General features: G+C 33.7%; 2 protein-coding genes across 2 annotated transcripts; one reads left to right on the forward strand and one right to left on the reverse strand.

Moving 5' to 3' along the window:
* Window positions 1-1,108: 1,108 nt before the first annotated feature.
* Sil1 (Sil1 nucleotide exchange factor) lies at window positions 1,109-5,922 on the reverse strand. The gene is made up of 2 exons (XM_088239723.1): window positions 5,550-5,922; window positions 1,109-4,765 (listed from the first exon to the last, which is right to left on the reverse strand). The coding sequence occupies exons 1-2, from the start codon at window positions 5,677-5,679 to the stop codon at window positions 3,477-3,479; spliced, it is 1,419 nt and encodes a 472-aa protein (XP_088095849.1). The 5' UTR covers window positions 5,680-5,922; the 3' UTR covers window positions 1,109-3,476.
* Window positions 5,923-5,988: 66 nt separating this feature from the next.
* On the forward strand, window positions 5,989-19,681 carry LOC148272684 (solute carrier family 53 member 1). Its single transcript, XM_088239722.1, has 11 exons — window positions 5,989-6,189; window positions 6,366-6,519; window positions 8,260-8,486; window positions 11,052-11,313; window positions 12,754-13,121; window positions 15,777-15,924; window positions 16,688-16,897; window positions 17,375-17,541; window positions 17,623-17,756; window positions 18,029-18,184; window positions 19,458-19,681. Exons 1-11 carry the CDS (start codon window positions 6,121-6,123, stop codon window positions 19,573-19,575), a joined length of 2,013 nt encoding a protein of 670 aa, XP_088095848.1. The 5' UTR covers window positions 5,989-6,120; the 3' UTR covers window positions 19,576-19,681.
* The last annotated feature ends 203 nt before the right edge of the window (window positions 19,682-19,884 follow it).

A 19,884-nucleotide genomic window follows, 5' to 3' on the forward strand; every position in this document is an offset into this window, starting at 1 on the left:
CTTTACTATTAAAAGCTACATTCTGACATTTTTATCCATCAGTCTCAAGAAATAAGTGTCCATCTCTACCTCAGGAGGATTATTATTTTTATTATCGATGATTTATAAAGTGTCATTTTCGTGAAATCAATTTTAAGTGCACAGTTTACAGTTTTAGCAATAAAATAAAACACAAGATAAATTTAACATTTTTATTGGTGCATAACATAATTCGATTGACATTTTGGCACACCTCAACATAAAAAACTGCAGAATTATTGTGTTTTTACAAATATGAAAAATGATTTAAGTTTATTAATGCGAATAAATTGTGTGTCATCTTTATTAACATATATGAAGATGTTTATAGAATTGTCATTAAATTTGTGGAATAACATTATTATATATTAAATTATATGCTTTGTTTTAAGACCATTTGAATTTATTTTGAAATACCACTAGTTTTGGAAAGCATGGATCTTTCCATTGGCAGGTGTGGTTATATACTAGTAGTGCAAAACTAATAGTGCCTCAAAATAAATTCAAGTGGCCTTAAAACAAAGTGTTTAATTTAATATATTTATAAAAGGTCTGTGGTTCGAATCCCACTCTACCCCAACTTGATTCCATTTTCTAATAGTGAGTTATTTACAACTCGTTGAAAATGGCCCTCAAAATTAAATATTTGGGTAAATCATAAGAACGCAAATATTTCTTTTTACTAAAAAAAAAAAAAAAAAACATTAAAAATTTGCATAAAACATGTGGAGTAAAGTAGATACAATTAAAAAAAATCTGGAATTTCATTACTCGTTACTAAACCAATATCACATAACGAAATTTATAGATTATAAACACTTATAATATCTTAAAAATAAATTTAACCTAAAATAATTTAAGTTTTAGGAAACAGAAGACATGTGCATTCAACCACTGTTTTTTATAAGGATAAATGTATGCAAGTATAATTTTTGTATTTAAACATATGCATTTCATTCTTTGGCTTAGGGAAATCAGGAAAAAAATTGTTCCTGTGTGTTCGTTCATATTATATTTGTTTTATATAAAGTATTAAAATAATATTTCAGGGGAACTGATTTTAAATTAATATAATACAATAAAAATTTAATGCCATTTTTTGTTTGCTTTATTGTAATTTCAACTAACATAATGAAGAATACAGAGTTATCTATTTATAAAATAATAAACATAAGATCGTAAGAAAAAATCACCAACTAAAAGAAGTTCATTTATGAGATAGAGGCATTTTAGGTTTTGTTTAGATTTGGTGTTCCTGTGGGTAGGTTCCAGTAAATTAGATGCATTGTTTTATTTGTGGAGCTACCCACAATGGCTATCTTTATAAGGGAGTTAAATAGGCTCTCTTTCTTTTTTTCTGCTCCTGCTTTGCTTGCCTAGCTCCTGAAATAACAGTTGTTCAGCGGGCCCCTTTTTAAGTGTCCCTACAGTACCAGAGCACACCTCATTTAACTTTAATCTTCCAAAAATAAATATCTATAGAGTAGCAACACCTTTATTTACAGTCCACAGTTACGGTAATATAAGAAGAAAACATTCGCACAAGTTTTTGATTAAATTAAAATGTCAAAAGTTAAAGTTGAAATTTTAAAAGCCACATCTCACAAATTTTGTTTTGTAAGTCAGCAATTCCTCAAGGCTTTACATAAAAATTTTGATACATTTTAACATAAGTTTAATGGAAAGTCATATTTTTTACAAATTTTGTTATTTTACAGCTATGTAACAAAACATGTGAAATATAATATATACAAAACATACATGAACCAATCAATTGTATACAAGGATTGGTTGATATGCTTCATCCCTGCCTGACCTATATCGAAGCGGATGAAAAAGAGTTTTTGTAACTTATTTTTCAATGTAGTCCCCCTTTGACATGTATGCAATTCGTCCAGCGATACTACATTTATATAACTTCCTGGTAGAACATCCGCCTGACCCCCGCCAACCTTTCATGTAGACAGCACACCATGACCTCAAAATAGCAGCTATTGACACTAACGCCTTGTGTGCTGGAGCATTGCCCAATATTTAAGCACTGAACAGGATTTTGCAGTGGTCAGCAACCTGTTGTAAATAAACCATGGCAAGTTTTAACTTGTCGCTCGGTACTTATTAGGCTACATAATGCATACACATCAGCTCGAAGCATGTCAGGGGTGGAGCAAATCAATCAACCTCATAAAAGGCAATTGTTTATTTTGCATTCGCTTGGTTATTTTCAATTTGTAAAAAAATGGCAACTCTTCAATTCATACTATGAAAATAGTAGATATAAGGCAATATTTTCAGAGAAATAGGAACCCATATTTTTTATTTTATATACAATGTGTGCACAGAAAAAAATACTCATTTAAAACAGGAAACCTTTCAGTCAACGTACATAATATTTGTAGGTTAAATGACTAGAACATTTATAAATAATGTATTTTATAATGCTAAAGTATAAAACACTTGTGTCACAACTTATTGGACAGTGTGACTTTTGCTGTAATATTTAGATGTGTTTGATATTATAAGATATATGAGGGTTTTAGAAGCAATCTTAGAAATCTCCACCAAAAACGGAAAATTAGTTGCCAAAATAAAATATACATTAAAACCAACCTGCCTAAATAATAGCGTGATTCAAAACCGTCTCTTAATCTTGAAAAAACAGATTTCAATTGTACTACTTGACACCACAAACTTAGCATTCTCCATTGAGTTAGTGAAGCATAATTAGAAATCTCACAATTCTTTTCTCAAAGTTTTTCGCAAATATCTCAGTAACTCCTTCAATGGAGATTTCTGAGTTTGCTTCTTATACACTCATATAACATAAAGATATAAAATTATCAAGTTTTGCATTTTTTTAAAAACTGTTATAACTTTGGATCAATGAAGATATCATCAATCATTTTAAAAAATGTTTCAAAATAAAAAATAAAAATTCTGTGTACTGCATAAAAACAGTATATATATTTAGTTTATAAATTTTAAATTACAAAGGTAACTTTCTGAAAGATACCATTTTATTTGTCTTTTTTCTATTTTTATACACAAAGTGTAATAATTTCTTAAGTACACGGAATTAAAAGCATATTGATATTCACAAAAACGATCTTGTATTATCCAGAACCTAGTTATTAATCATGCTGTTGACTATGAAATAGAATCATAATAAATATTAATGAGAAACATATTCACGTGACATTATTACATACATGCATGTATGTATTATATTATCATTGTCACATAAAAAAAAATGGGAGAGCATGGTTCATTCTATTTAACATTAAGTACTATATATTTATACGGGTATTTTAAACTTTGTGGTATAATATATTGAAATGCATTGTTTACTACACCAAAACAAATGCTAAATACTCGGCACAGTAAAAAATCCAGCACGCATTCATATTTAAACATTAAATAAATTAATACTTACAAGAGTAAATACATTCATAAACAATTTACAATTCGTCTTTGACTTTAGCCTCATTCAAAAGATCAATATAATTGTCAATCATATCTAAAATATGAACATAAAACTCCATATCTTCTAAGGACTCGTCCGAACTATCCTGTTTTCTTTCAGCAACAATCTTCCCGTAAAGGGTCTGCATATTGTGGAACAAAATCAAGAGGTTCTTGTCTTTGTAATGGTGGTGTTTGCATATGTGACTGAAGGTATTTATAACTGAGAAGATTTTATCGATATGATCAACATTAGTGCTATCATATTCAAAATACTCCTGCAGTAACTTACTGAGGATGTTGCAAGAGACTGGGTTTGCCAGTTTACTCATCAAGTCCACTTGATAATATTGCTTCAACTTTTCATCATCTATTGGATTTCCGGGAATGTGATTTTCCAACACGGACTGATGCTCGAGAACCAAATCTTCGAGCAAGACTATTATTTTAATTTTCAACTTAACGTAAGAGGGATTTTCCGACAGCAGAATTTTGTTTACAACATCCATCCCATGTTTAGAAAAGATTTGCTTTTGCGCAATAGGGTATCTTCTGACTAAACAACTCAAAGCGTAAACAGCTTTAGCCTTTACGTGTTCGTTCTTTTCTAAGGCTAAAATTTTTAGGAGGAAGTTCCCCGCGTTAGTATCCAAGGCGTGCATTTGAACTTGTATGTTATTTTGCACAGAGGACCCTAGTAATTTTATCGCTTCGGCTTTCAAAGTGCTATCTGTACTGTTCAACTGTGGGTATATTATTTTTTCAAATCCTCCGATTCTAGTGAATTCGATGGCGTTATCGAACTGATGAACTAAGTACTCTAAATCTACTAAGATATTTAATATTTCAACGGCGGCTGGACTGTCCACTGTTTCTTCTTCAAGCTTTTCTTGGACATTATTGGTTTGCGGAAAGAACTTGTTGATTAATTCGTATCTATCAAACAAAGCTCGCATTATTTCTGAATCTCCAATGTTCATTTTCAAAGTGTTAAAAGCCGTTTTTATTTGCTCTAGGGTTCTGTACTTATCTTTAGCTTCAAAGCGATCACTTGGGATATTTTTCAACGCTTCTTTTAATTCCTCTTTAAATAATGTTTCCGCCTTTTTGAATTTTTTGGGGTTTTCGTTACTCGTAGAATTTTCTGTAAAGTTTATATTTTTGGATTCTTGCAATGCGGATAGTGACGTCTTCGCTCCTCCTTCCGTGGGGTCTGGATACTTTGCTTCGGTAATTCCAGTTTCGAAATTCATGCGAACATGAAGACCCTGAGGAATCGGTTGACCTGGAAGAACAAAGACATTGATAATTCGTGAACATTTTAATTGCATGAATTATTATCAAATATTCATAGTCTCGTTCAAAATATTAGATCCATTATTCAGTACTCCTGAATTACTAACTCCGTATGTTTGAAAACACCTCTGAAACCTGAGACTGATTCAGGTTTTTCACACAGAAAAGGAAATCCTCAGGTTAACAACTATCATAGTACTTTATTATAGAAATAAAAGACAAGTGGCACTTATATCCACAAATTTTCAACTTGGATTATGAAAAGATTTTTTGTTAAAATGTTTTCGACAGGTTCAAGGAACATGACGGAAAAGGAAGCCATATGATAAGACAAATTTGAACCAGGTAAATAACTTAAAGTTACTCGAATTTTGAGAATGACCTGTCAATGCCTATTATTATTTTAGTAAAATAGGAAATATTAGCGTTCTTAAAATTAACCAAAATATTTCAATTTTCAAGGAGTTTTAAAAAACTCACTCTGATCCGTGAGTCCGCAACACTAACCACGGGACCACAACCCGATTCAAAGGCCCAAATATATTACAGAATCAATAAATACAGTATAATTTATGAGACAAACTTTTGTGATAGATTTAGAAAAGCTGAGACTAGAAAAAATAAATGTCAATTTTGAAGCTGAAGTCTCTTCTCATCCCAAAAATAAAATACTGTGTAATTTTTTAATGAAATAACATTATACAGAAACAAAACTAAATGTTTTCATCATTCAAATTGTATTTATCAACTGCCTATTCGGTACAATATCTTACCTTTCTTCACCACCTGCCACTCATTAGTTGGAATAAACTTTTCTGTGCTATTGGTGTCATTCGTGACTTGTGAATAACACAGCACAACACAAACCAAAAGGAAAATTGAACAATTTTTAAACATTCTCATCGTGAGTCGAGTACTGTCAGAGTATTAAAATTATATTGCGCTAACCCTTCAAAGGGTACATGAGCGGTACAGTTTTAAAAACACACGTGTATTCGCACACTTTTATTACAATTAAGAACGTAATAAGGACACAGGTGTTTTATTCTAAAACAACAATATTCCTTCAAACTCCATTGGTCCACGTTTTACAAATTTCGCCATTTGTAAACATATTCGCACCAGACATCAGCTGTTTTCAGTGTTGCCAGTAATAAAAAAATAGGTATCTACCTGAATTTTTTTTGCCGTTTTTTTCTATTGGCAAGTCTTGTAATCACGTGGGCAACACAATGTAATCAAAGGAAAAATATATCTTTCAAGAAGAAATGTCAAAACCGTCTGATTCACAACTGAACTTTGAGAAAAACATTCACTCGGAATATAAATAGTTGAAGAGGGAAAATGAAGTTCGCTGAGCACTTAGGTGCTCACATAACGCCGGAATGGAGAAAACAGTACATCAATTACGACGTAAGCTCATTACTTAATTAAGTAAAAAAACCTTATAGCATTTCTTTTAAGTTTTTTTTTCCTTTAAACTTTTAAAAGACTTATGGATTTACAGGATTATATGCTTTAAATGACTTGTATTTTCTTTATTTTGCTGTGCTGGGTGACATCAAACATTTTATTTGTATTTATTTTAGGAAATGAAAACAATGCTGTACTCTGCAGTAGAGGCAGCTCCATCATCAGAAAATGTAGAGCAAGAAATAGTGTCCCGCCATTTCGCAAATTTTGACGAAAACTTTTTCCATTACTGTGATCAAGAGTTAAAGAAAATCAATACATTTTATTCTGGTAAGTAATTTGTAGTAGGTACGTAAAGAGTTTTGCTGATGAATGTCGATAAATCGAATGTGATAGTTTTTGAAAGAAATGAAAGTGTGACTAAATGTAAAATCACTGTGAATGGAGTTATACTAAAACAAGTAGAGGAAATTGTGTATCTGGGAAGTATGTTTACTAGGTATGGAATGACTGAGAAAGATATTGAAAGGAGGGTGAGTACCGGGAACATAGTGAACGGTGCACTCAAATCGACCTTGGCAAATAAATGTTTGTCGCAAGAGGCAAAATTAGCAGTTCACAATGGAGTCCTGGTCCCGACTCTGATGTATGGGAGCGAAGTATGGACTTGGAAAAACAGAAATGCTGTCAAAATGCGATCTCTCAGGCGAATGTGTGGTAAAACTATGTACGATAGATGCAAAAATATTGAGATCCGTACATTATGTAAGGCTGAGACAAGCATTATCGACAAAATCAAGAAAAGAGCTATGCGCTGGTTCGGACATGTAGAACGAATGGACAGCGAAAGAACGGCTAAGAATATTTACAATGCGAATGTTGATGGATGCAGAAATAGAAGAAGACCAAGAAAGACATGGCATGACCAAATCCAACAAATACTTGAAGATGGACTTGTCAAAAGTCGGAATAATCGGCGCGCGTGCATGAGAAGATGTATGAATGTAGAGGAAGCGAGATCTCTATGCAAAAATAGAGTGTTGTGGCGTTCTATCCTCTCTGCCTACCCTTGCGGAGAAACGGCGTGATGGTTTGTTGTTGTTGTGTTGTTATAATTGACGGCATTGGAAGCAAAGATAGCAAACTCCCGTTTTGGTGTTTTCGAGAAAAATAACAAAAACTGCTACACTAATGCCAAAGAGAATCTTTATGTTAGAAATGTTATTTTCACTGAACTTAAACTTTAAGAGACCAATAAATTAGCTTTAGTAGAAACACAAATTCAAACAACTTTCTTAATATTTGTATGGCACGGCCATTTTGAAAATTTAAATCTCAAGCCTGTCATTGATCTAATAAAATGGCTGATGGATATTGCTATGTTTGCTTAGCACTATTTTCTAACCATCTGAAATAAGTTTTTTAAACTACATTTGCAACTCAATTTATAATTTTTTATCAAAATTAACTTGGTAAACTACAGAATGACATCATATCTTTGCTTCCAATGCCGTAAATTAGCCTATAATTTTTATTTATTTGCAAATATTGTAATTTTTTGTTGTTGTTATAACATGTTGTGATAACATTTACTAGATGTGTAAAAGTAGATATGTATAGAATTTTTAAAAAAAACATGTACCTTTAGTGAAATTTATTAATATTTTTTTATTTTTAAATACCTTTAAATGTGGCCGGTGAATTTTATAGAGCAATGATGTTTTTAACACTTGTGCAGGGGGCAATAAGGAACTCTTTTCTTTTAAAAAATGCAATTCACCAAAAGTGTCGCTTACGTTGTTCTGCCGATTATGGCTCGACATGGTCTCATAAACCTGTGATGATGCACCGCAGTTTATTTTTACTAAAATAATTTTTTTCATATTTTTGAGAATTTTCACCTTACAATTAAATGCTCTAATTTTTACCACATGTAAGAAAAATTCCATTTCCTCTAGCACTGAACTTCCTCGATTCCGCATATTTAATCAGCTCTACTGAAAAGTGGATATTTTCACAACACAATAGTTTTCGTAGCTGCCATAGAAACGGTGATTGATTGATTTCCAGAAAAGTTAGCAGAGGCCACAAGGAAGTTTGCCAACCTGCAGAGCGAAATGAAGAGCTCGGCCGATGTGAAGCAGCGTTCCGATGGCAAGAAGACCGTCATATCTAATAGGAAGGTGCAGGAACTCAAGTTGGCCTTCAGCGAGTTCTATCTCAGCCTGATATTGCTGCAGAACTACCAAAACCTGAACCACACTGGATTTAGGAAGATACTGAAGAAACATGATAAGGTAATTTATAAAGTATTTTATTATTTTATTTATAACAATGTTTCCGCACTGGTATATCCCTTGCCCATGAAACATTTTACGCCTTCAACAATGTTTTGAGTATTTATTTATTAACGGACCTTGTCCATGTATACAATTTATAGGGTTTAAATATTACAATAAAAGAATAGTTTAAAACATTTTTAAAAAAAGAAGCATTGACAAAAATAAGGGACATCAAGACAAGATCTGGATTTATTTAGTGCTCGTTTAAATTGTTGTAAACTTAAACCAAAAAAGTCCAGATCTTGTCTTGAGTTAACAATACAACAAAGACGGGTCATAGGAGAATTAAGGCCATAGTTTGTTCTTTGCTGATTGATGAACAGTACTTCATTGTTTCTCAACCTACGAGTCGGAATATTGAATTTTACTTGTCCCAGTAATGATGGAACATCGATTATACCATTTAGTATGCCGAACGTATATATGGAATCAATATTAGTTCTACGATTTTGTAGACTAGAAATATTTAACATTGACTATTTCAGCATAAGAATAATTACCTCTCTCTAGTCCAAGCATCCACACTACTTTTCGAAGCAAGCGATGTTGGACTGATTCAATGTGATTTATGCGATTGACATAGAATGGAGACCAGACCACGGGCATATTCTAGAAGAGGGCGAATAGTTTAGCAATAAAGAGTTTTGATTGTACGGACATTAGTAAAATCAAAGGATATTCTGTTAATGAAGCTAAGTAATTTCAGTGATTTATTTACTGTATTATCTATATGCTCGTTGCATGTCAGTTTATAGTCAAGAATGTCCAAGTGTTTGCGGACAGGCTGGATTTCCTCCCCGGGGAGTTATTTAGACCCAAATTTGTTGCATCAGAGAGGGAAAACATCTTTGAGAGGGGAATATGGAAGTCTAGGCATTTACAGGGCTCATGACCTGTCATTGATTGATTTAAGTGATCACTTAACACACTGTGTAACATTCTCCATTCTGCCCTTCTCTGTGAAGTAAAGTAGCTGAAACCTATGTTCTGTTTCTTATGGAATTTTACTTGGGTATTCGGGTTTTTTGTATAAGTAATGTACATTCATTAGGTTCTAGTGTATTTTGAGATTAATCAACTCCTTTATTACCCAATGTTTTGTTTGGTAACATTATTGCAATATTCACAAAGCTACCTATTGTTTACTTTACTTATCTAATCTCGACTAAATGTTTACCTCTTTATATTCAATAGAGTTTGTGTGCGATACCAATGACATTTGGTACAACTCACTTAATCTATTTACATACTTAATTTTAAATCTAATGCAATTTTCAGATGTACAAAAGTTATGTATATATTGGTTAAATGCAGTAAAGATAAGCTTGCACGAGTTGCATTCAACATATTAAAGCATACACAAGATACAAATATTGTTAGTATTTTATTAATAACAATACATTCTTTACATTTTTTTGTTGTTTTATTGACCCATCTGTTAATTAATTTTATCAGTTAAAATATGTATGCAGTTGAATTTGAAGAAATTAAGGCGCTTAAATAAATGTTTACTATTTTTTTCCCTTCGATTCTCTATTTAAACCAAATCAAATCAGAAAAAAATATGCAGTAGCCACTCAGATATTTCACCCTTGTAACTTTTGGTAATATTATTTCTACGATAAATTGAACATTCTTAGACCAAATATTTGTATTCTTGTCATTTGTTGAAATATTCATATTTACAACATTGACTTAGTGGTTTACTACTTAAATGTTATTAAATATTTGTATATAAACACTTACCGACTTTTCTATGTCTACCGGTTTCGAGACGTACCCATCTCTTCGTCAGGACACTAAATAAACCAACGTGCAAAACCCACTATCCACCTTCACCATAGTTGTTGCACAAAAACATAAAAATATTTTTAAAATTAAAAATATGGTTCCTATCAAACAACCTTTCAGTACAGCCCGTTATACGATGTTCCATTGTAACGGTCACCCTAAACCTATTAAACGTACCCTCTCCCCCACCTTTTTTTTTTTTCAGCTATTTCTCAAACAACATAGAATATTTTCATAATCTAATCATTGCATGTTTTTCCTAATCAGTGTATGTGCTTATTAATGCATGTCATGTTGGTTTTATATTTTTGTACAACAACTATGGTGATGGTGTATAGTAGGTTTTGCATGTTGGTTTGCATGTTGGTGTCCTGACGAAGAGACGGGTACGTCTCGAAACCCGCAGGCATTGAAAAGTTGGTTAGTGGTTATATACAAATACTTTATAACATTTAGTAATAGGAATCTAATTAAAGTAGAGTAAGGTTTGAATCTCCGACCATACCATGAAGCACCCATTATAACAATATCTGAAAAGTTTTTTCATCTCTATTAAAATTTTATTTTGTTGAATTCAGAATTTACCTTTGTGGTGTTTTTTGCAGATATTACTCGATAAAACTCAGAAATCAATTCAGTTGAAGACAAAAAAGATGAAAACAGAACTCCATTTCTAAAAATAATTTAAACCGAATAAAGTAGTTTGATCATTTTTTTCCCCCATTTCAGTTATTAAATGTATCGGTTGGCGCAAAATGGCGTGCGGAAAACGTGGAGCAGTCTCATTTCTATGTCAATAAAGACATCGACCGTCTCATCAGCGACACGGAGGCGGCCGTCACCAGCGAACTGGAGGGTGGAGACCGCCAGCGAGCGATGAAGAGGCTCAGGGTTCCACCTCTCGGGGAACAGCAGAGTCCCTGGACTACCTTCAAAGTGGGACTCTTCTCCGGATCCTTCATCGTTCTGGTCATATCGGTGATACTTTCTGGTATGCTTCTATGTATTCAAACATCAATCTGACATAATATGCCTTTCTTTTACTTATATCAGTAGGAGTAAAGCATATTATCCCATGTAGAATTTTCAGGTATTTCAACTCCTAAAACAATAAATCATTTGACTATGTAAGCTTGAAATCTTAGGTTCAATTCCCAACATGGTTGACATCAAGTATTTCTTTAAAGGGTGTTTTTACATTGCCATATTTCATAGTCCCTAGATTGACACAATTGATCATCTTACCTTCATATAATAAAAAAAAATTAACATTAATATACCAATATAGTGCCCTGTCCATCGGTAAAAAAGAGAATGATAATTGAAATCAAAGTTTAAAAACACAGTCAAACTTGGTTATAACGATCACGGAAACAGTGAGATCTCGGACATAATGAGGAAACATTAGCTGACATTTTAGTTTGTCATTTTCTCATACATTTATTCACTTTTGTAACAAGCTTCTTCTCGGACATACCGAACAAAAATACTGCCAACAGTTGAGAAAAAACTCTTCAATCGCTTAAAAACATAATTTTCAAAATATGAACCTAAGTAATAAAATCCAAATGGGTGACTAACTTAGTACCGATGCCGCTGGGGTTGGATTGGATTGATCGGTTTATGTTTATGACACTATGTAAGTGTCTAATACCCATATGCAGATACAAACCTTAACATGAGGAAAGTACATTCTATTGTCTTCACCTTCGGGTTATTCTCTGCATTTAAAATTAGAATGTAATTTCCTCACCTTAAGTTTTGTCTCTGCATATGGGTATAAGTACCTAATTGGTTTTCGCTGACAACATTAACAAAGTATCACTTTCACATATGGTTGAAATTGCATTTTAAAAAAGCCAAGCTTTGTGAACTTAGTAAGTACGGGCTCGGCACCTTATTACAATTTACAAACTATTTTGTAGTTTATGAATGACAACCTTATTTTGGGTTTTTTTTTTAATTTTTCTTTTTTATTATAGTCTATGGTCAACGCATGAACTTCCTCATTATTTTTAAACCTTGATAATTATTTATATTTACAGCCTAAGCCAATATCTTTTAAAACCGCTTGGTATATCAGAGTTATGTTTTTTTTTTAATAGGTAGGTACCTTGTTAAATGATTTAACATGGAAAATCGGAATCTGGTTGTGGTCCCTTGACTAGTGTTGTGGACTCACATATCAGAGGTCCAAGGTTCGAATCCCTCTACCCAACTCGATTCCCATTTTCTAATAGTGAATTATTTACGACTCTGTAAAATATTTCTTATTAATTTTTGACAGCACATTAATCATTAGGTACAAACTTTCCTTTTTTTTTTTTTTTTTTCATTGGTTATTTACAATTATTTTTAAATGACTTCAACATCAAAATATTTGGATAAATCCTTGTAGCTCTTATTAAAAATATATTATTTTTCTTTTCAGGTCTATTCCACAGCTCAAAAGAAGAAGTAATAATGGCTCTCCGGCTGTATCGCGGCCCGTTCCTCATGATCGCCTTCCTTTTCTTGATCGGCGTGAACGTGTACGGATGGAGATCTTCGGGAGTCAACCATGTCCTGATCTTCGAACTGGATCCCCGGAACCATCTCTCCGAGCAGCACTTGATGGAAATGGCGGCCGTATTTGGGGTGGTGTGGGCCCTCAGCCTACTGAGTTTCTTCTACAGTTCGAGTCTCAGCGTACCACCTTTGGTGAACCCGTTAGTCCTTTCGGGAATGATGTTTGTATTCATCTTGAACCCGCTGCGGATATTTAAACACGAGGCGAGATTCTGGTTCCTAAAGATTATTGTGAGTAGTTTTATCAATACATATTAAAAGAAATATTTTGAATCTCCGTCATTATCATCTAGGTTCATTGCAATTGGAATACTGATAAGTTCCCCTGTACACCACTGTATGCAGATAAGAAAATAATGGTGATTGTAAATCATAAATTATTTGGAGTAATTATTTGTCGTATTATATTATATATTTATTTAACTTTTTGTACATAATGTTATTTGTGCATAATGTACATTGGCGGGCTTATTGCCAAATGGCAATTTCTTCCAACCAACCAATAAAATAAAAGTTTTATTTTTATAATTCAAGTTACAGAACATATTCAATAGAAAAAAAATGATTAAAAAGCTAAAAGTATATAAAAATAGAAATAAACGTATTTGTTTATAAATTACCTTAAATCAAAACTATTACTCAATGGGAAAAAGGAAAGAGGAAAAAGGAAAGGAGGAGAGATTAAGGAAAAGAAAGGAGATGTTTCTTCAGACGTGATTTAAACAGAGATAATGTTTTTAACATCTTTGATGGTGGATGGAAGATGATTCCACAGTCGAGCCGCATGGACACTATATGAGTTAGAGAAGAAAGAGGAATTGTGGATGGGTATTAAGAGAGTGCCTTGAGAATTAGAACGAAGAGTTTAATTTAAAAAATTTTAAAAATTATAAATTCTGATCCGTAAAATACAAGCTTCAGTGACATACCTACCTACCTACATAAAAAACACCCAATTATTAGATGACTTAAATACTCCGTTATGTTTTTGAGAATAGAGTCTCTATCCAATACAAAACATATCAGTTTAATCATTATTTGTTTCTGTATTGACTTAAGATTATCCAATTAACCACAGAGCACATACAGTAGTATGTGCTTATCTGATATTTATTTTACATAACTGTTTTTAAACACTATCACCATAAAATTGTTTGAATATACAGCTTGCCCACCACTTACCGCACACCGCATCTGAGGACATAAGTCTCCTTGGCGGTGCCCACATACTCGGAAATTTTTCTCGTTGTCAAACGAAAAAGGAGGTTTCTGTAATCTGGTAGCCTTAGCATCTTTGTGCTGAAAGAAAGTAATCCAGAAGTACATAATATATAATATGTACTTCATTGGATTGAGAAAAGAGGGAAGTGAATTCTTCACTTACTGGGATTAAATTGATTGGATATGATCATTTCGCCGAAATGATTACAAAACTTTTTAAAAGCCTTGAAATTCTTTTTGGAAGCCACCAGATCTGTATATCCGACAGGACCTATAACAGGGCCACGGATAGTAGCGAGAAGTTCTATTTGGTAATCATAGAGAGGTAGGAAGAGACAAGACCACAGAATGTGTTCAAAAGATTGGTTAGAATATCCGCAGCAGAATGAAGGGGAGTCAACAATATTGAAAACAAAAAATTTGGGATTAAATTTACCATGACCTGATAAAAACTGCGTAGTCCAGTGATTGGGGATAACCCAAGATGATTTTCAGCGCTGACGGATTGAAGGGAAAAAAAGGTAACCCTCCCTGAAGGGGAAGATTCCCATCGCGATTGCCAAGCATCAAGAAGAGCATTTAAAGACATTTTTTAAATATTCTATTGAGACATTCCTTCAGTTGCAAATCATTTGAATAAATCCTTAGCATGTGGTGACAAAGTACATTGTTTTTCTTAAATTAAAATTAAATTTATATCTTTATATAATCACTTTGTAAAGCCCCCTTGATGTATTATATTACGAAAATGGCGCTATATAAGTTACCCATAATAATAATAATAGACAGACGCCACCAATAACAGAGAAATGTTCGAATTAACAAGATCCAAAATACACCTGAAATTATTTGTATTTTGTTATTTTTGTACACATATTTTTTTTGGTTCTTGTATTAAGAGGATATGCGATGCCGGACAATTTTGTTGAATAGATATTTGAACATTGTTTTTCTGTCTCTCTCTCTCTCGCAAATGCCTCCCCGATACTGTGTGAAAAAGACAACTGCACCTCGGATTAATTTTTCCTAACTAAAATTGACAAAACTGACATTACTCTGTCCCATTTTCAGCACCCCAAAACTGAACGGATTTGGTTATTTTTTTAAAGAAAGAGTATAAGAATGAAATTTTGTGTGTTGATACCTTTTCCATTTTTCACAATTATTTAACATATTTACATACCGTACATCCGAAGATGGCTGGTAAAACTGGCCGCTTTTTTAGGTTTTTGGATGTTTCTAGCTCCTATTAGAAACAATTTATCAAAAAAGCACAACGATGGAGACACGCCAATGTTAAATATCTATAGTGTGTAAAAAAATCATTGCTTTAGTGCCATAATCCAGGGAAAAAATATGGTAATACGTTTTTGTATGGAGAAAAGTGAGACCGCGTTTCCTCTTGATGCGAAGGCGGTTTCTAATTACATATGTGCAATGGTGCAGTGCGTACTTAGTTAGAATATAGCAATATGATGTACAAAGAAGCGAGGATTCATTTCACCATTATTCAGTGGAATCGCTAATGGTGATCACTATGGAACCTTCAACTTTTGATAACTACAACTGGTCAATAACAAAGGATAAATCTAAAAAGAATAATTTTGTACTGTGTTTCAATTTTAATAAAACAAAGATGAAGCATAAAACTATTCTTTTTTACAGGGAAGGATGATTGCGGCTCCGTTCTTCCAAGTAGCATTCGCTGACTTCTGGATGGCAGACCAACTGAATTCCCTTGTCACGGCACTTCTAGATTTCCAGTTCATCACCTGTTTCTACATAACCAACGGCATATCGTGGGTTCCTGGTTGTAAGTTTACATTAAAATAGGTTGCTTTATAAAAAGTGTTACAATCATCCGATTTAAGTCAAATATGCGCCTATCTGTTCGATAACTTGTTGCCAACGAGAATCCAACTTCATAATACCCCTCTCGTAGAAGCCCTTGTCCCTATTAACAAAAAACTCAACAACCTATTTTCGCAGGCCTCTATTGAGGCTAAATTTGTACCCCCAAGCGCGTTGGCCATAGACAGGAACTGGTGGTAGTCACTCGGTGCCAGGTCCGGACTATAGGGTGGATGCATAAGAACTTCCCATCTGAGCTCCCGGAGCTTCCAGCACGTCATCAAAGATGTGTGCGGCCTGGCGTTGTCCTGATGAAACACGATTCCTCTTCTATTCACCAATGCTGGCCGCTTCTGTTCGATCGCCAGCTTCAAACGGTCGATTTGTTTATGGTAGAGGGCAGAATTGAGCCTCGTGATGGATGTAGGAAACGAAGAAGACTGAGAAAGATATGGCATGACCAAATTCAACAAATCGTGTCAAGCGTGCAAGATGAAGGAATGCAATGTAGTGATATTGCATTCTATCTTCTCTGGCGTGATGGCTTGTTTATGCGTTTTTTTTTTACCAGGAAACCTATTCACCAATTTTCTTCATTTTGGTGTGGTATTGCATGAAACGTATCCACCGTGTAAAAAGGGAGTCTAGTTTACTTGTCTTGGATTTGGACATTTAATATTACATTGTTAGATTTCTGATAAACTTTCTTGTTATTATGTTTTCAGCTGGCGAGATATTAGAGACATCCCAGTGCATGGAGAAGTCTTTCTTCATCAGGCCGATAGTAAACTGCCTTCCGGCATGGTTCCGGTTTGCGCAGTGCGTTAGACGCTACAGAGATACCAAGGACGCCTTCCCACATCTCCTCAACGCTGGAAAATACTTCACCACATTCCTGGTCGTTATTTTTACCACACTAAAAAACTACAAGGAAGGTTTGTCCCATGCGAACATTTTTCTTATAAACTATTTATTTTACCCAGCTTTGCTTGTTCTGTTTTTTTTTTTTACAATATTTAAACATGTCATTTTGGTCTGTTGACATACCGTTAACCGGATATCTTTCACCATTCTCTTATCATTGGTTGATTCATATGAACTAGTGACGTCGTTCAAAGGAGTTCGTTTTTATTAAAAAATATTTTTTTGTATATTTTCTAGAAACTTTTCTGTGATTTAATGCTCTAATTTTTACCTATGTAAGAAAACATTTTTGTAACCAATTTCCCGTAGGGCTGAAGTTCCTCACTGGACTTTTGCAAAGTCTATGCATGGTTTATTTATTTATTTTTAATTTTACGTTGTTTACATGACGTTTTGATGTTTTCAAAATATTTTGCTGCAATATAATCAATCCTCGAAATACAAAAACAGTATTACGTATGGTAAATGATTTTAAAATTTGATTCTAGGTTCCTACTATAATTACTATGACAATCCGTACTTCTACATGTGGATTCTGTCCCAATGTGTTTCATCCATGTACGCATATCTGTGGGATTTAAAAATGGATTGGGGTCTCTTTGATGGAAATGCTGAGAACAAAATACTTCGAGAAGAAATTGTTTACAGTTCAAATGTAAGCTGTTATTGTTGCCACTATATTTTTATTAAATTTGAAATACTAAAAATTTTACTAAAAAATCATTTTCTTTTTCAGGGCTATTATTATTTTGCAATCCTCGAAGATGGTATACTCAGATTCTTCTGGGGCTTGACTTACTTTATAGTTCAGAACAACTGGCTTAATGGAGAAATTATGGTTTCCATTCAGGCTCTGTTGGAAGTTTTCAGGTGAGCCTTGGTTTTATTTTTTTCTCCGTAGGGGTAGGCAGAGAGAATAGAACTCCATATCACTCTGCTTTTGCATGCAGACCTCGCTTTCTGCTGATAATTCTAATTTTTGACACATCCACCTTCAAGAGTTTGTTAGATTTGGTCATGCCATATCTATATCTGTCCATTTGCTCTACATGTCCAAACCAATGCGTAACTCCTTTCTTGATTTTGTCGGAAATACTTTTCTCAGCCTTACATATGCATAAAATATTCAATAAATTTTATAGGAGATTTATCTGGAACTTCTTCCGATTGGAGAACGAACACCTCAATAACTGCGGTCAGTTCCGTGCTGTGAGGGACATATCTGTGGCTCCCCTCGACTCCTCGGATCAGATCACCATCCTGAGGATGATGGATGAGGAAAATGGAGTTGTTAACAGGTAAAATACTATTCCATCAATGTCTACGAATATATCCCTTTTCAAAAATGTTTACAATGTGTAAAAAATATTAACCATAAAAATACATATATAGTTTTATTCCACTTTTATTTTTAATTTTTACCAGTGACCGAGTGTTTTTATTATCATAATTAAAACTCAGGTCAGTTTAGGAACCAAATTCTCGTAATTTGCGGGAGGTTTTACTTTTCTGCTTCAATATTAAGATATCTGCAGCTGAGGCTCATCGAATTCTCTCAAATACGTAGGGTGAAGCCGCTCTTAGTAAAAGAACATGTTGTGAGCGGTTTCAACACTTCAAGAATGGTGACTTTCACGTCGAAGACAGCCATAGCGATGGAAGAGAGAAGATTTTCAAAGATGCAGAACTGGAGGCATAACTTGATGTAGACCCGTGTCAAAGTGAAGAAGAATTGGCACGATCATTGGGAGTGACTCGACAAGCAATTTTAAAACCCCTCAAAATCATAGGAATGATTCAGATACAAGGAAATGGGTGCCGTACGTGTTGAAACAGAGATATGTTGGACGGCTGTTGTTTGCTTGTGAACAGTTGCTTAACCCTATGTTGCGAAAGTGGTCATGACATACTTGGAAACGTGGAAATGGGAAGTCCTGCCCCACCCGCCGTATTCTCCAGACGTTGCTCCTTCTGACTATCACTTCTTGCGATCAATGGCACACGGCCTGGCTGACCAACACTTCCGGTCTTATAAGAAGTAAAAAATTGGATCGATTGGTGGATCGCTTTAAAAGATGACCACTTTTTCCAACGCGAGATTCATACGCTGCCCGAAAGATGGGAGAAAGTAGTGGCCAGCGATGGACAATACTTTGAATCATAAATGTATAACCAGTTTTTTAAAATAAGGCCTTGAATTTGGGAAAAAAATGGCAGAAGCAAAGTCATACACCAAATATTTTTAAAAAAATATTTTGTGTTTTTGTTTTGTTTGTTTTTGTGAATTTTTAACTCCTTACCGCTAGGGTTTTTTGAGACTTGAATAAAATATTTTATTTATTTTTGTCACTATTGCTTACTGATCTTAGGACAAGAGTCCCATGGAATTGAAACATAAAGTTTAATTTAACATATTGTTTAGATTTACGCATTTATTTATTTACAAATACATTTTTCACAGACCTAATAAAACATAATAACAAGCAGTAGGTATTAATAGTTGATAGTCCTATATAATTAAATAACATATCTATATTTTTATCCAATAAATCTTTTTTTTTTTCATTTCAGGCATCAAAAGAAAAAGACACCCAAGAAAAATAAAGATCCGGAGAAAAGGGCGCTGATAAAGAAAGATTCCATACATGATCTGCAGCTCGAAATGGATCTCACTTCCAAGAAATTATAGCAGAAATACTCATAAAGGTTACTCGGAAAGGAAGACCCATTCAACATTATTCTGGTTTGGAACTTCAACACCAGAATTCAGGGATTCCTTCTGTTTACAAAGAAAAGAATTTCTAAAGTGCTATACATTATGTGTTAGCGTTTACATACTTATTAGTGAAGTTTTGCAATGGCATTCGTGCATGTTAGGGGTGTTAAAACAAAGACAGCAAACTCCATCGTTGTTCTAATGAGTTAGATATGGGGATGGATAGCGAAACAAAAATGCATAAATGGCAGTATCCCATACATTTTTTAAACATTTAAGTTT

The sequence above is a fragment of the Micrasema longulum genome, unplaced genomic scaffold (assembly GCF_059751315.1).
Source record: "Micrasema longulum isolate JH-2025_06_02 unplaced genomic scaffold, ASM5975131v1 h1tg002231l, whole genome shotgun sequence".
NCBI lineage: Eukaryota > Metazoa > Arthropoda > Insecta > Trichoptera > Brachycentridae > Micrasema > Micrasema longulum.

Coding starts and splice junctions, on each gene's coding strand:
- Sil1 (XM_088239723.1), bottom strand. CDS start 5,679: ATGAGAATGTTTAAAAATTGTTCAATTTTCCTTTTGGTTTGTGTTGTG. Junction 4,766..5,549: donor GTGGCAGGTGGTGAAGAAAG/GTAAGATATTGT, acceptor TTGTTCTTCCAG/GTCAACCGATTCCTCAGGGT.
- LOC148272684 (XM_088239722.1), top strand. CDS start 6,121: ATGAAGTTCGCTGAGCACTTAGGTGCTCACATAACGCCGGAATGGAGA. Junction 8,487..11,051: donor TACTGAAGAAACATGATAAG/GTAATTTATAAA, acceptor CCCCCATTTCAG/TTATTAAATGTATCGGTTGG. Junction 13,122..15,776: donor TCTGGTTCCTAAAGATTATT/GTGAGTAGTTTT, acceptor TCTTTTTTACAG/GGAAGGATGATTGCGGCTCC.